Below are 12,520 nucleotides of genomic sequence, written 5' to 3'. Positions count from 1 at the left end.
CACTGAAGCTTAGCCAGTATTTCCATTTCAACATCTATAAACTCAACATTACCATGTGATCATAGGAAAGCCTTCCTCTTAAAAAGAACAGCATGTTGTTGAGTCTCGTTTTAAATCCCATTTCACAGATAAACAGTTCTGAAGTCTCTGGCGGCAGTCATGGCTGTGTGCTCACATACACGTCTAGCTTAAGAAAGACAGACCCAAATCAAGACCACCCTGCAAAGACAAATTTATTTAGTAGAAATCTTTTAGAGTTTCATACAATAATTATAGCAGAAAATGACAACCCCGTCCATTAAAACGTTGGGCAGCCACAGTGAAAAACATTTCTATCTGCTGACTACGTTTCTGAAGCAAGGAGGCACTTAGACTGTTGCGTCCATGATTGTGGAAAATGACATCTGCTCTACTCAAAACATCTCCAGACATAATACATTTAAAGATTTCATTAGCGCGGAAGGTTATTGAAAACTGGACATGACCTGAATTAGTATCACGAAGTAGGGAGCACCTGTCTCTACTCAGGAGAAGGCCTGCACACAGGGACTCGATTAGAGAATTAATTATCTGTGCATCTATCTTATTCTCCAGTTAGACTGGCGGGGCTGCTGACTCCTGGTCGGTCTGTGAGGTCGCTAAGAGGAAAAGTGGTTCAGTCCAGTTTCTTACGGACCTTTATCTGAAACCAGGCTTGCTATTAAATACTTTGTGGTTTTTACTCTATTCAGTGTTGAGAAGTGCAGCTACAGCGAGTGCCGGCATCCCGTCTACAGCTTGGCTTTGCCCGGCTGCAGCTGCAGGCTTTGAAGCTTCATGGCCAGACCCATGTTTCCTGTGATCTTCAGTTTGCCCTGGAAAAACGCCTGTGAATCAGAAAGAGTTGGGGAGGGGGTGGAAAAAAAATTTAAAAAATCATCATCCAGACAGTTCTCAATCTGAAGCGCACTTCATTCTGTGTTGGAGAGAACTACATGCTGCTGGTTTTAAGAGTTACCGTGAGAGATTAACTCAGCCCTGGAGAAAGTGGGGCAACAGCAACAACGGCTTATGAAATGTCAGGAAACTGCATGGCACACAGGCGCAGAATGGGGAAATGAATGCTGGTGGATTGGAGTGAACTGAAAAGGTAAATCTTACGATGGATGTAATCATTTGACCACACAGAGCGAGCAGAAATACTTGGAATATTTGTTCTGTGCTCAGAAGGAAAAAGCTTTAATATTAGAAACAGGCAAAATGAAATGATGTATTCTGTCTTTGTATTAAAAACACGGTCCTGCTTTCGAAATGATGGACGGACAAAACGGCACAAAACTTTCGATTATGTCGGCTGTTACCATTCTTGACACAAACACAGCACAGTGGCAGCTTTTCTGAGGACTTGTGGGACCTACAATCACTGCAAAATCACTGTTGAAGGCAGAGAGGTGTGTCAACACATCAGTCAGACAGAACAAACGTCCTGCGCCACGATTCACTGCTTTTGCCCAGAACAGTTCTTCTGTATTCTTCTCAAGCTTCTGCACACAGCATGAAAAATGACAGGAAGCTGAGAAGTCAAATGTGAAAGTACTGCAGAAAGACACAAAGTCTCTAATGCCTCTTTTTCAATGTGTGACCAGGACTTTCCATTGCCTTTAAATTTATTTCTGATTGATCATTTCACATCATAATATTGCAGAAACCAGATCAGAGCTGTTGTTTATAAGTCATATGTATGGTGAGCTTGGGAGACAACATTATTGTTAAAAAATCAGTACTTCAGTTGTGTGGAAACAGAGCTTGGAAACGACTTTGAAGTGTCTGCTAATTAAAATGTACAACAGCGTTTTAGTCACCATTTCTTACTTGTTCCATTGTCTGAGAAGAGAAACGGAAAAACATGTAATGAGAACAGCTTTATTGGTAATTAGGATGTATTAAAATGCAGTGCCAAGACAAGTTAGATCCAAAAAAAGTAAAAAAAAACATGGCAGACTGTCGCAGGCAGCAGACAGTAGATTATGCAAAGTTTGAGCTTAACGGTTTAGGTTAGTTAGGTGTGAGGCAGCACCAGCATCAAATCCTTATTTCCTTGTAAAGCTCAGGGGGCATACAGTTATGGAGGGGCTTGAAGAGGGTGGAAGTAAATGTCTTAATCACTTAACAGCCTTTACAAAAAACTTCCAGGTTAAAAACAAACAGATTCCTCACAACAGATACTCATATAAACAGTGCATCAATCGTTTTCTGGTGAGGCATTACAGATGGTGGATTGGTGCAGGGAGTCCTCCGTTTCTCCTCGCTGCTTTCAGGTGAACCATTTAGATCGAGAGACTGTCTCGCAGATCTGCAGATTTAGTTACTTTCTACTGCTGCTTCTGCTAACTCTATAATGTCTCAGAATTGTATTATTATATTACAGCCGAATTATCAATAAAGGTGTCGGCTTTTACATATTTTTCTCTTTCTGTGGTCAGAGAACAGAACAGGTATGAAGTAGTGACTGGAACGTAGCTCATTAGGACTACATGTTGACCAGCAGTACCTTCCAAGCTGTTGCCCTGCACCGCTAAAATAATTATTTATAATCCACACGGCATCTGAAAAACTCATCGTACACAAGTTAAAGACGACGGCTGTGCTGTGCATTCAGCAACATTTTCATAGAATTTGAAGCTGCTGCCAAAGTCAGAAATAATTACACAATAAGGAGGAAAGGAGTTGCTGTAGATACTCTGTGCTCATAAAATATATGCACGTCTATGCTGAACGCCCTTTAAAATGCAGCCTGAACTTTTCCACTTTGGGCTCAACAGAAACTTGGTTTTCCCCTGGAGTTGCACAACTGACTAAATGACAGGCCCTCTATTTTTTGTATTTTTACAATTTTGGAGTTTCCAATTGAAACCTCAAGTTTTGCACTTTAATGTGTCAACATCAGTTTATATTTCATACTGTGCTGCAAAATATAAAGCGCAGCTTATCAAAATAATCAAAATAACATGAACCTTAATGAAATGGTCATCTGACTTCTTAGAGGAAAATCATTGTTAATCAGTAAAACGGTCATCAGTAGCAGCTATTGTGGCTTAATCAGCCTAAACGTTTGTAGAATGAGCCTGGTTTAGGAGAAATCTCCTCAGTTTCATCATTTAATGTTTCAACGGACAAGTTAGAAAATATTCACTGTTGCCTTTCTTTCTCACATAAGCTATTGTGTTTCTAATTATGAGACAAAACTCCATGTAACTGCCAGGTATCTCTCCTTTCTACACAGTGTTGTTCTCCCTGCCCGGCAACAATTTTACGGTCTGTGGACAGTAAATTGGCACAAATAGTCAATAATGACTGAGAACAGTGTTTAATCTTTGAGTCACCCTGACACCAGCGAAATATCCTGTTTGTACCAGATCCGACTGGCAAACAAATCTGTCCCACTTATTAAGTGAGCCTTTGGCCAGGACGTGCAGGCTGAGGTAGGGTTAAGTAAACTGCAGTAAATGTAACTGAAACAGTGTACACACGAATATTACACTGACGCCTTACAAAAAACACGCTGGTCAGGGTCTGCGTCACTCCAAAAGTAAGTCAACATTAGTCAGAGAGAAACTTGATGTTTCTGCTACTTTAGCCATTTAAACTCAAAATTAAAAACTTGACAATGAGGCAAAACTAGTTTTTCTTTCCCATCCACACCATGTATGCACGAAACCGAAACAAAAACTGACGTGACAGTTTCACGAATCCCCGTGAGACCGTGTTGAAAATTTAGAATTAATGATTGTGCAGATGTACAACAGTAAATTAGAAGAGGAAAAAGAAAATAAGTCCAGGAAACAAGTGTAAGAAAGTCTAGCAGCCCTGTTGATGTAATAATAACAGATGGTAATACATTTAAGAGAAGTTAACTTAGCAGACTTTTCATTACTGTTAAACTTTTGTTTGCAAGTGAAGTCCATTTGGAGTCAGTCACTTACACATAGGTTATATTTTAAAATAAATAAACAAAGAAATAAAATGTTTGCTTTTTGTATCTTTTTGATTTATGGTATAGTACCTGTGTCATACTGCACATACGATATTTTGCATTTTCTCTACATCTCGCCATGGCTGTGTCGTTTCCATAGAAGTGCAGGATTTGATATTGAAGTTAAAAAGGACTCCACAGTGAGTTAACAGGAGCATAAAAGGTTCAGAAACTGCTTTGAATTCAGAGGATTAATAAGGTACGAGAAAAGCCGCTAGAAGCAACAAATTGAACTTTCACACCTGTTAATGTTTCATCAAAACCTGAAAAAAATTAATGAGTCCTATTAATCTGACCTGTTACCGGCTTTGTCATCATCCCAATAACGTTTTGTGTTCATGGACATTTCACTTTGTAATACATGCGAAATAGTCGGTGAACTGAATGAGAGATGCTTTGTGATTTGACATTCAAACTGGGTTTATGATCTCTTTCATGTTTTTGAACCAATACTGGTGCTGGAACGTGGGGGAAAAAAAGTCACTTCACACAACTCACAGTTTATCACTTGTGTTTCTAGGTCCGATGTAGTAAGAATGCCGTCATGAAATTTAGGGAAAAATGACCAGATTGCTCATCCAGACATGAACCTGACATGTTTAGTGGTTGTCAGAATAACATAAAGAAGAGCATAAGTGAAAATGGCTATAGTCGTGCTGCAAGATGAAGATGTAGTCTGTGAAATTAGAGGGACAGACAAAATGCGTGCGCACATCTCTGATTAATCCTGCTGCGGCCATCATCAGTACAGAAGAGTTTCACTGATAAGCAGTAATGGTTTGAATTACCTCAGCAATGATTCATTTCTGGATTGTTGTCGTATTTTTATCACATTCCAATCCAGCCTTTTGCCGCTAAGAGGTTTGCGTGGTGGAGCACGGCCTCTGCTATTCAGCCGTCCAACTGTGGACTGTAGTACTTTCCCACCTGCACTCTCAGCATTGATGTAAATGACTGTTGTTTTTGGGCTCTTCTTCTCAGCTCAAAGGCTTTTTCTGCAATCAGTTGAAGTTGTTTTCCGCAGGCTAAATGTTCTGAATTTGTTTTCAAGTCCACTATTAGTGTATGTTTTTGGAAAAAGTAACCTCTGATGGTTGTGCAAGCTCAACAGCAGAAAATCTGAAATAAAAATGATGAACGACAAGCACTTGCAGCATAGAGTAGTGTACAATTTTTCCTCAACACATGCTGTGATTGAATACTCACACTCTGTGGATTCATTTTGCCCGTCATCATGGCCAACAGATCTGTATCCGACATGGAAATGGTGCAATCTGCTTTCTTATCTGCAGAGATAAAAGGAGCAAGAACAGGAACTTACAACTGAGAGATATGTATACACCAATTTCATATATTCAAGGGAAGCACTAATACATTTACAGGCAGATAAACCAGCAAACAGTCTGTGCAGCCTTGAACTGAACCGTAAACTGCATTTCCACCTATGTTGGTTTCACTGTGATACAAGACGACAGAAAATTTCACTTTTCTCACCGGTGTCGTTGTGAACGCAGCCTTTTCCGTTCTTTACATCCACAAACCAAGTCGCCTCCTGTCCATTGGGGCCATCTTTCACTTTGAAGGCAAACACTCCTCCAATCTTCTTCACAAACTGCTCCCCATCCTGTGCCAAGAGATTTTACATACAGTGAACCAAAAACATCTCCACGGCATGTAGAAATTAGGGCTGGATCCGAATATCCGGATATTCGTTCGCTACGGCACTATCCGGATATTAATTTGGTATCCGAATATTCGCCGCCGCCGCCGCCCTCCCCCCGGGCGGAAAGAATATGCCGCATTACTGTCTTCCCTCCGCCTTCGGCCCACATCTTCACTTATCGGCTCATCTCATCGTGTGATCACATAAACATATACACATATGTCGATGTGATCACTCCCTCCTCCCCCCAGACGAAAATATTCGGAGCTCGTCTCTTCCCTGCGCCTTCGGCCCACTTCGGCTCGTCCCGCCGTGTTCTTCGGCTCATTTCGGCTCCTCCATTCGTGTTAGTAAACACCACTCGAAGGGCCGGGTGGCTGCAGACTCTGACGTCACGCTTCACTTCGTTGCATAAACACAAGACAAGATGCCGAAGACCTCTGCTGAAGACAAAACGAAGGCAACGAAGGTCGGTTTACACTGGGTTCAATCTGTCACCAGGAAATGTTGGCCAGAACTTTCTAAAAATGAAAAAGGATCCGAATTTTCGGGCCGTCTGTGTCACAAGCCGCCGCGCCGCCACTACTGCACCTCCGCCGCAGCGCCGCACCCCCCCCCCCCACCCCTCCGTCGGATGTTGGGGGGCGGAACGAATATTCGGATATTCGTCTTTAATAGGGCCCGAATATTCGGAGGTCAGAAACCACTATTCGGGCCAGCCCTAATAGAAATAGTGCTTTCATAAATTATGTGCAGTAACTATGCTTCTTTATAAATCTGTCCAGAAAAAAGCAATTACTTCATATGGAACAGTTTCCACTCAATATATTTACTCATGTCACACTCGGCACATTTTAGCTTTGCAGGCAAAATATAACTACTACCAGGGAGCCAGAGGTTCAGAGAGCATGGAAATCGGAAATCTTGAGTCTTACTAATGTCAGAAAACTAACATATAGTGAATAAAGCTCATTTTAATATATATTTATGAATCTGTTAAGTTCTGACCTTCCATGTTATTAATAACTGGAGCTACATGGAGCCAGAAGACTGAATTATCTGCGGGCCACATTAAAGCAATGTTTTATTAGTTTAAATGTATATTTCTGTTGAATATGCACCATGAATAAAAATCGCACAAAATGATGATTATGAGGCCTGATCTGATTAAATAAGGAGGGAATTTTTAGATGATTCCACAACAGTTTGGCACATTTTTTTCCCCAGTTATCATTGAAGATGCTGGAATTGTACATCCTTGCATGTCTGTGATTTTTCAGCAGAATGCATCACACTGCATGAAGCCTGTTCATGAAAGCAAGTTTGACAAACTCTTGCTCTAAACATTTTATGATGACAGATTTTTCTAGTAGAGTTTCCATTTGAATTCAGAGGAGCTAAAAAAAAAAACATGAATGTGTCCCAGTGTGGATTCTGACATTTATCTTATAAAACAGAGATGGAGAAAGAGGTCAGGCTTCATTTCATTCAGCGTCATCCACTCATTCATCGCTTATCGAGCCTCAATTTCCCTCAATGGATGATAAAGCTGGATTGCTGCCGCACATTATATTTGACTGATACATCAATTTATTCGGCTGGAGCCTGACCGGTGACAGCAACAGAACATGAAAACATGGATCAAACACATAGTTTGTTTCTGGACCAGTGATTGTAAAACTACAGTTGATCCCAGTAACGATCATTTGCATCTAAAAATGTGTTTATGTTCAAACTGAATGTACATTTTTAGATGTTTTCTGTTCTGTTCAATGCTTCCTATTTGAAAATATTGCTTAACAGTGTTTACTGACAACAGTTCAACAGATATTTTTACAAATAAACTCTGTACAGATTTATATTCAAAAACAGCATTATGGTAGAAATCTTTGTAAGAAGTAAATAAACAATTAGAGTGAAACTGCACCTTTCAGAGTGGCCTTTTATTGTGGGCAGTCTAAGGCACACCTGTGCACTAATCATGGAGTCTAATCAGCATCTTGATATGGCCCACCTGTGAGGTGGGATGGATTATCTCAGCAAAGGAGAAGTGCTCACTATCACAGATTTAGACAGATTTGTGAACAATATTTGAGAGAAATGGTGATATTGTGTATGTGTAAAAAGTTTTAGATCTTTGAGTTCATCTCATAAAAAATGGGAGCAAAAACAAAAGTGTTGTGTTTATATTTTTGTTGAGTGTATGTTACTACAGACATACAAGTGCTAGAACAGAACACTGTAAATGTACATCTGATTATCGATCAAATAAGAAAGGAAGACAGAAAGCAGCTTGGAGGATCACCCTAAATCTGTCCAAAATTTGGGATTTTAATAGAAACTGAAAACCTATTCCCTTCTAAATACTGAACTAATATGAAAATACAAAAGTGGGACAACAGATTCTCTCAGATAAGATAAAGATAAGCTCCACAGCTAAAATTGTAAGTCTGTTTGTCTGATCAGTTTCCACAGATATTACGCTAAACCGTGTCTCTAAGTTGCCTGACTGGACCCCTGCTGCTATATTCTCAGTGACGACAAATCTCATTCATTACACAGACAGCACTGCTGCAGAGCCTGAGATGAAACTGGTCTGATTGAGGTCACATTAAGGTAACCTCCGAAAAACACAGAGTTTTAGAGACAGCCATTTGTCTGATTGAGTCAACATAAGCTTGAAATTATTTTTATGTTATGAAACGACGGAGTTTATGAACTGTTCCAAATGTGCCACCATGAGGCTAATAGAAGCTGTAAGACACAGGCCAGTGCATGACTGGATTGAGCCACAAACTGTTAACCCTCTGAACCCCAAAACCCACCAGCAGGTTTTAAACAGACACCTTTTTGTTGCAGTAAATAGATCCTGTAAAAAACAAAAGAAAAAAACTCTACCTTGAAGCGGCTAGTGACTCAGATACAACCACCAGTCAGTTTGAGCTGAACTGGAATGAACTGCAGGCTGTTTACACACAGCAGATAAGAGAGAAGGGAGAGAAGCGATGGATAAGATAAAAATCTGAGGACTAAAATGTTTATGTTATGCACAGCCATACCATAAACCATTTTTTTAGGACTGGTAACACTTCTGGGCACTTGGAAATCTGTTAAATATGTTGATTATTATTACTATAATTTCTGTAAAATAATCAAAGAAATTCAAAGTATTTTTTTCTCTTTTAGATTTGTGCAATATTAACCGTGTCACATTGCACAGAATACATTTTTCGGTTATCTTCTAGCCTTGGTTGTTCCATGCAGGTTAAGGACTTTACACTGCAATGCAAAAGCCCTAAGTGGGTAAAAGTGCCACAAGAGCAAAAATACCCAGAGGCTGCTTACCGTAAAGGAAGTTAAAAAGGTTGAATTTTTCCCAAACTACAACTTAGTATTTCTCAAAAGCAAAAAAAAAATAAAAAAAATTAATGCAATAATTTTAGATGTTTTATTAGACATAAGGTAAAGATTTAGCTGAAAAAGCAGGCATTTTGAAGGATGATTTTAAACTAGTTAGGACGTAAAGTCAACACTTTTTGAGACTGAAGCAATGTTTCGTGTCGAAGGTCAAGAGATGGTAATTCACTGCTGCATCTGTGACTAAAAATGCATCAAACCACAACACTGTGCTTCACATTTAAAGAAAGACTGAATTTACAGGCTCAGACAACACATGATAAGATAAAGTGAGGTGACTAGTCTGTGAGTCGCAATTTTGTCCCCTGTTGTAAGTCAAATATTTCACCTCCTGAAGCTTCTTGTTGATTTCCTGGAACACAGCGTGGGCCTTGAACCCCTCCAGTCCATCGCTAGCACTGGTCTCAATGGCTTGAATCCTTAATGTGGTGGAGGCAGATGGAAGAGAATAAGAAAGTAAGATTAACAATGAAAGAAAGTGATCACAGAAAAGTACAGTTAAAACAAGAGGTGACCAATTACACAACACTAATTCTGCTGTCACTTCCACAAATGGAATGGGGTGCATCAGGGCTGTGACCTCCATATTTGACACTTCCACTGCGTGGTGCACAGATAAAATCATCACAGGGTTTTTCAGTAAACTCCAAGAGTTGGATCTTTAATTGAGGGATCAGATTTCAACACGTTGTACGTTCCATGAATGTAAATGGTATATTATCCATTAATTTACACAAATTCCCCACTTTAAACATCATAAAATGTGATTCTTGTCCTCACATTTTCTGTTGTGTCAAGCAATTATAATTTAGAGTGCTGGAAAACTAACACCTACATCACTGGTACTCAGCAGCATTTATTTATTTATTTTTTTTACAAATTAAGTTAAAAATAATAAGAGTTTATTTCCTCCTTGTGTGTTTCCCATCAGGCCAGCTGGTTAGTCCTTGTTAAAATAAAAAAAAGACTCGCTTCCATAGGTTTCTACAGTAGAGGTAGAGAGTAAAAGAGAGAATTGTTACAGTAATGGGAAAAATTGAAATAAACCTGAATCATCTTTTAATCTACACCTTCAGATTTATAAGATGTAGATTTTTTCTTGGCAGCCATGGCATAAGTGTAGCGTAACTAACTCACGCCAACATGCTGATATCAAGCTAAAATAATCCTGGTAACTGAATTTTGATTTGTTAATCCTGGTTGAGCCCAAGTGATGTTGAAGTCTTCCACATGGACAAGGAAGAGGCTTTAGGGGATAATCATAGCTCTGCTGTCAAAAATAAGGCAGCAACTAAAAATTATTGTAATTGTTGATTGACCAGGGGATGATTTTCTCGATTAATTGATTAGTTATTTTGTATGAAACATCAAAAATGGTAAATCAGTGTTTCCACAAGTGCAAGATAACATGTTAAAATGTCTTGTTTTGTCCCCAACCCAAAGATATTTAGTTTGCTGTCACAGAGGGGGAAACAAACCCAAACATTCAAATTTTAAAATCACAGAATCACAAACTTTTGATTTTTAACCAAAATCAAAACACTTCTTTTTGTTCACAGCATTTCAAAATCTTTTTTTCCCTTTGAGAATACAAACATTTTCGTCATTTTGTATTTTAAGAAGTCGGTCATAATGCTCTCTACTAACCTCCAAGTTCTGACCTAAAATCAGAAATATGTCAACATTAGAGCTGCACAATATATACTTTTAGCACCAACATTGTGATATGCACAGAAAGTACAGTGTTAAGTAACATAAAACACATCATGCTGCAATTTTTTTACGCTGGATATGAAAAGAAGATGTGCACAGTTCTCATTTTAAAGGTCTGATCAACAAGACAAGCTAATCTGATTTTAGGATTCTTGGATACACATTTTTCTTGGTTCATTTCCTTTATCAATGTTGTTTACAAGAGTTTGCTGGCATGCAGGCTCAGTGCGTTCAAATGAGTAAGAAACAGGAGAGAGACACTGAAAAGGAAGATTTGGGCAACAAAGAAACACAAATCTATTATTTACAATGTCATTGTCTTATTGTTATTGCACAGCCTTGAGGAGCAGTCATTTTACTGCACAGACTGTAGGAGGATGTGACAAACACAACTCTTGAATCTGATATGGAAATGTTTTAGTCGCAGACAAAAGGATGTTGATCAAATACAGACTCTCTTGCAACAGTATCTTGCAGTTAAAGTCACTTCATTAAACAATGACACTAATTTGCTTGAGCAGCCAATCTAAAAGCAAAAATCTATTTCAGATGCATTCGCCAGTGTTTTGCAGCATTTCTCAAATTATTTCCAATACAGGTGCACTCACATTGAAAATGAGCCCTATCATGTAGAAATTTCTTTCCAAATAAAGACATTCAAGTCATCTAGTGAAAGCTCCTATATTTCTTTCATAGTGACATATGAACACATCAGCGTATTTTTTCACTATCACGCAGCTCTAACTATCATCACACCTTAAAAAAAAACTAGTGATTTGCATCTGAAAAGGAGTTCACAGTCAGGATCCAAGGTCTGGCCTTCAGGATTTCTTGTTTTTACAACAACTCCATGTGGGATCCAGCTGCAAAGATCTAAAGCACAGCGGTCGGTCACCGATAACCGAGCCCACTGATGTCATCTCTGTGTGAAGAGGCGGCCGGTTAGTGTCCATCTTAGAGCACCTGTTAGCAACTGTGTCTGAGGAGAAACTGCACTGTGAGAGCGGTACCGTCTGCAGATTGTGACATCGCGTTATCACGGAAACTGTCGAAACTACACAATTATGCGCTACTTATGTTGGAGGGTTAGCACGCTAACTGAAGCCCTGCTGCCGTCTGTTTGACATTTAACCTAATTCCTAGCCGACGGTGCAGCCCGGCACAGCGAGGTGAAATATTACAAAATTGCCATAATTAAGCAGTACAGGTTTTAAAATTATTACCTTGCTGTCTGTATTTCAGGCATTTTGCTGTGAATGCAGGCGGACAGAAAGCACAGGTGAAGCAGAGCGGCAGATGTAGCCTTGGCTGCTGTTAGCTAACTTCACTTCCTTGTTTCTTCCTTCTTTCCGGGGTCTTCAGACTCGACGTGTAGATGTCAGATAGCCCAGCCCAGAATAACTGATTGCTCTGCCTCAAATTTGTGCCAACAAACCCTGAAAACAGTCTCATTAAGTTATGTTGTACACTATAAAACTGACTTCTGTCCTTGGTTTAAATAATGTCTTTAAAGACATTATGGCTAAATCACTCCATCCGTGATTTAGCCATACAAACAGTGCAGTTAAATCAAGGGTTTAACCATTTACTATGACAAACAACTAGTTATTCTGCAAACCATGTTATTGAGTTTTGGATCAGTCCTGAGCAAAGGTTAAATGTGTTACAATATTACATTAAAGACCTCCTCCGTAGAAAATCAAGCTTTTTGTGTG

The 12,520-nt window shown here is 39.3% G+C and overlaps 1 protein-coding gene across 1 annotated transcript; it reads right to left on the bottom strand.

Moving 5' to 3' along the window:
* Window positions 1–215: 215 nt before the first annotated feature.
* Window positions 216–12,194, bottom strand: scp2b (sterol carrier protein 2b). The gene is made up of 5 exons (XM_022217814.2): window positions 12,029–12,194; window positions 9,421–9,511; window positions 5,507–5,636; window positions 5,219–5,298; window positions 216–866 (listed from the first exon to the last, which is right to left on the bottom strand). Exons 1-5 carry the CDS (start codon window positions 12,049–12,051, stop codon window positions 771–773), a joined length of 420 nt encoding a protein of 139 aa, XP_022073506.1. The 5' UTR covers window positions 12,052–12,194; the 3' UTR covers window positions 216–770.
* Between the last annotated feature and the right edge of the window lie 326 nt (window positions 12,195–12,520).

Source organism: Acanthochromis polyacanthus, chromosome 4, assembly GCF_021347895.1.
Source record: "Acanthochromis polyacanthus isolate Apoly-LR-REF ecotype Palm Island chromosome 4, KAUST_Apoly_ChrSc, whole genome shotgun sequence".
NCBI lineage: Eukaryota > Metazoa > Chordata > Actinopteri > Pomacentridae > Acanthochromis > Acanthochromis polyacanthus.
Note: the sequence above shows the minus strand (reverse complement) of the source record. Positions and strands in the feature narration are given on the sequence as shown.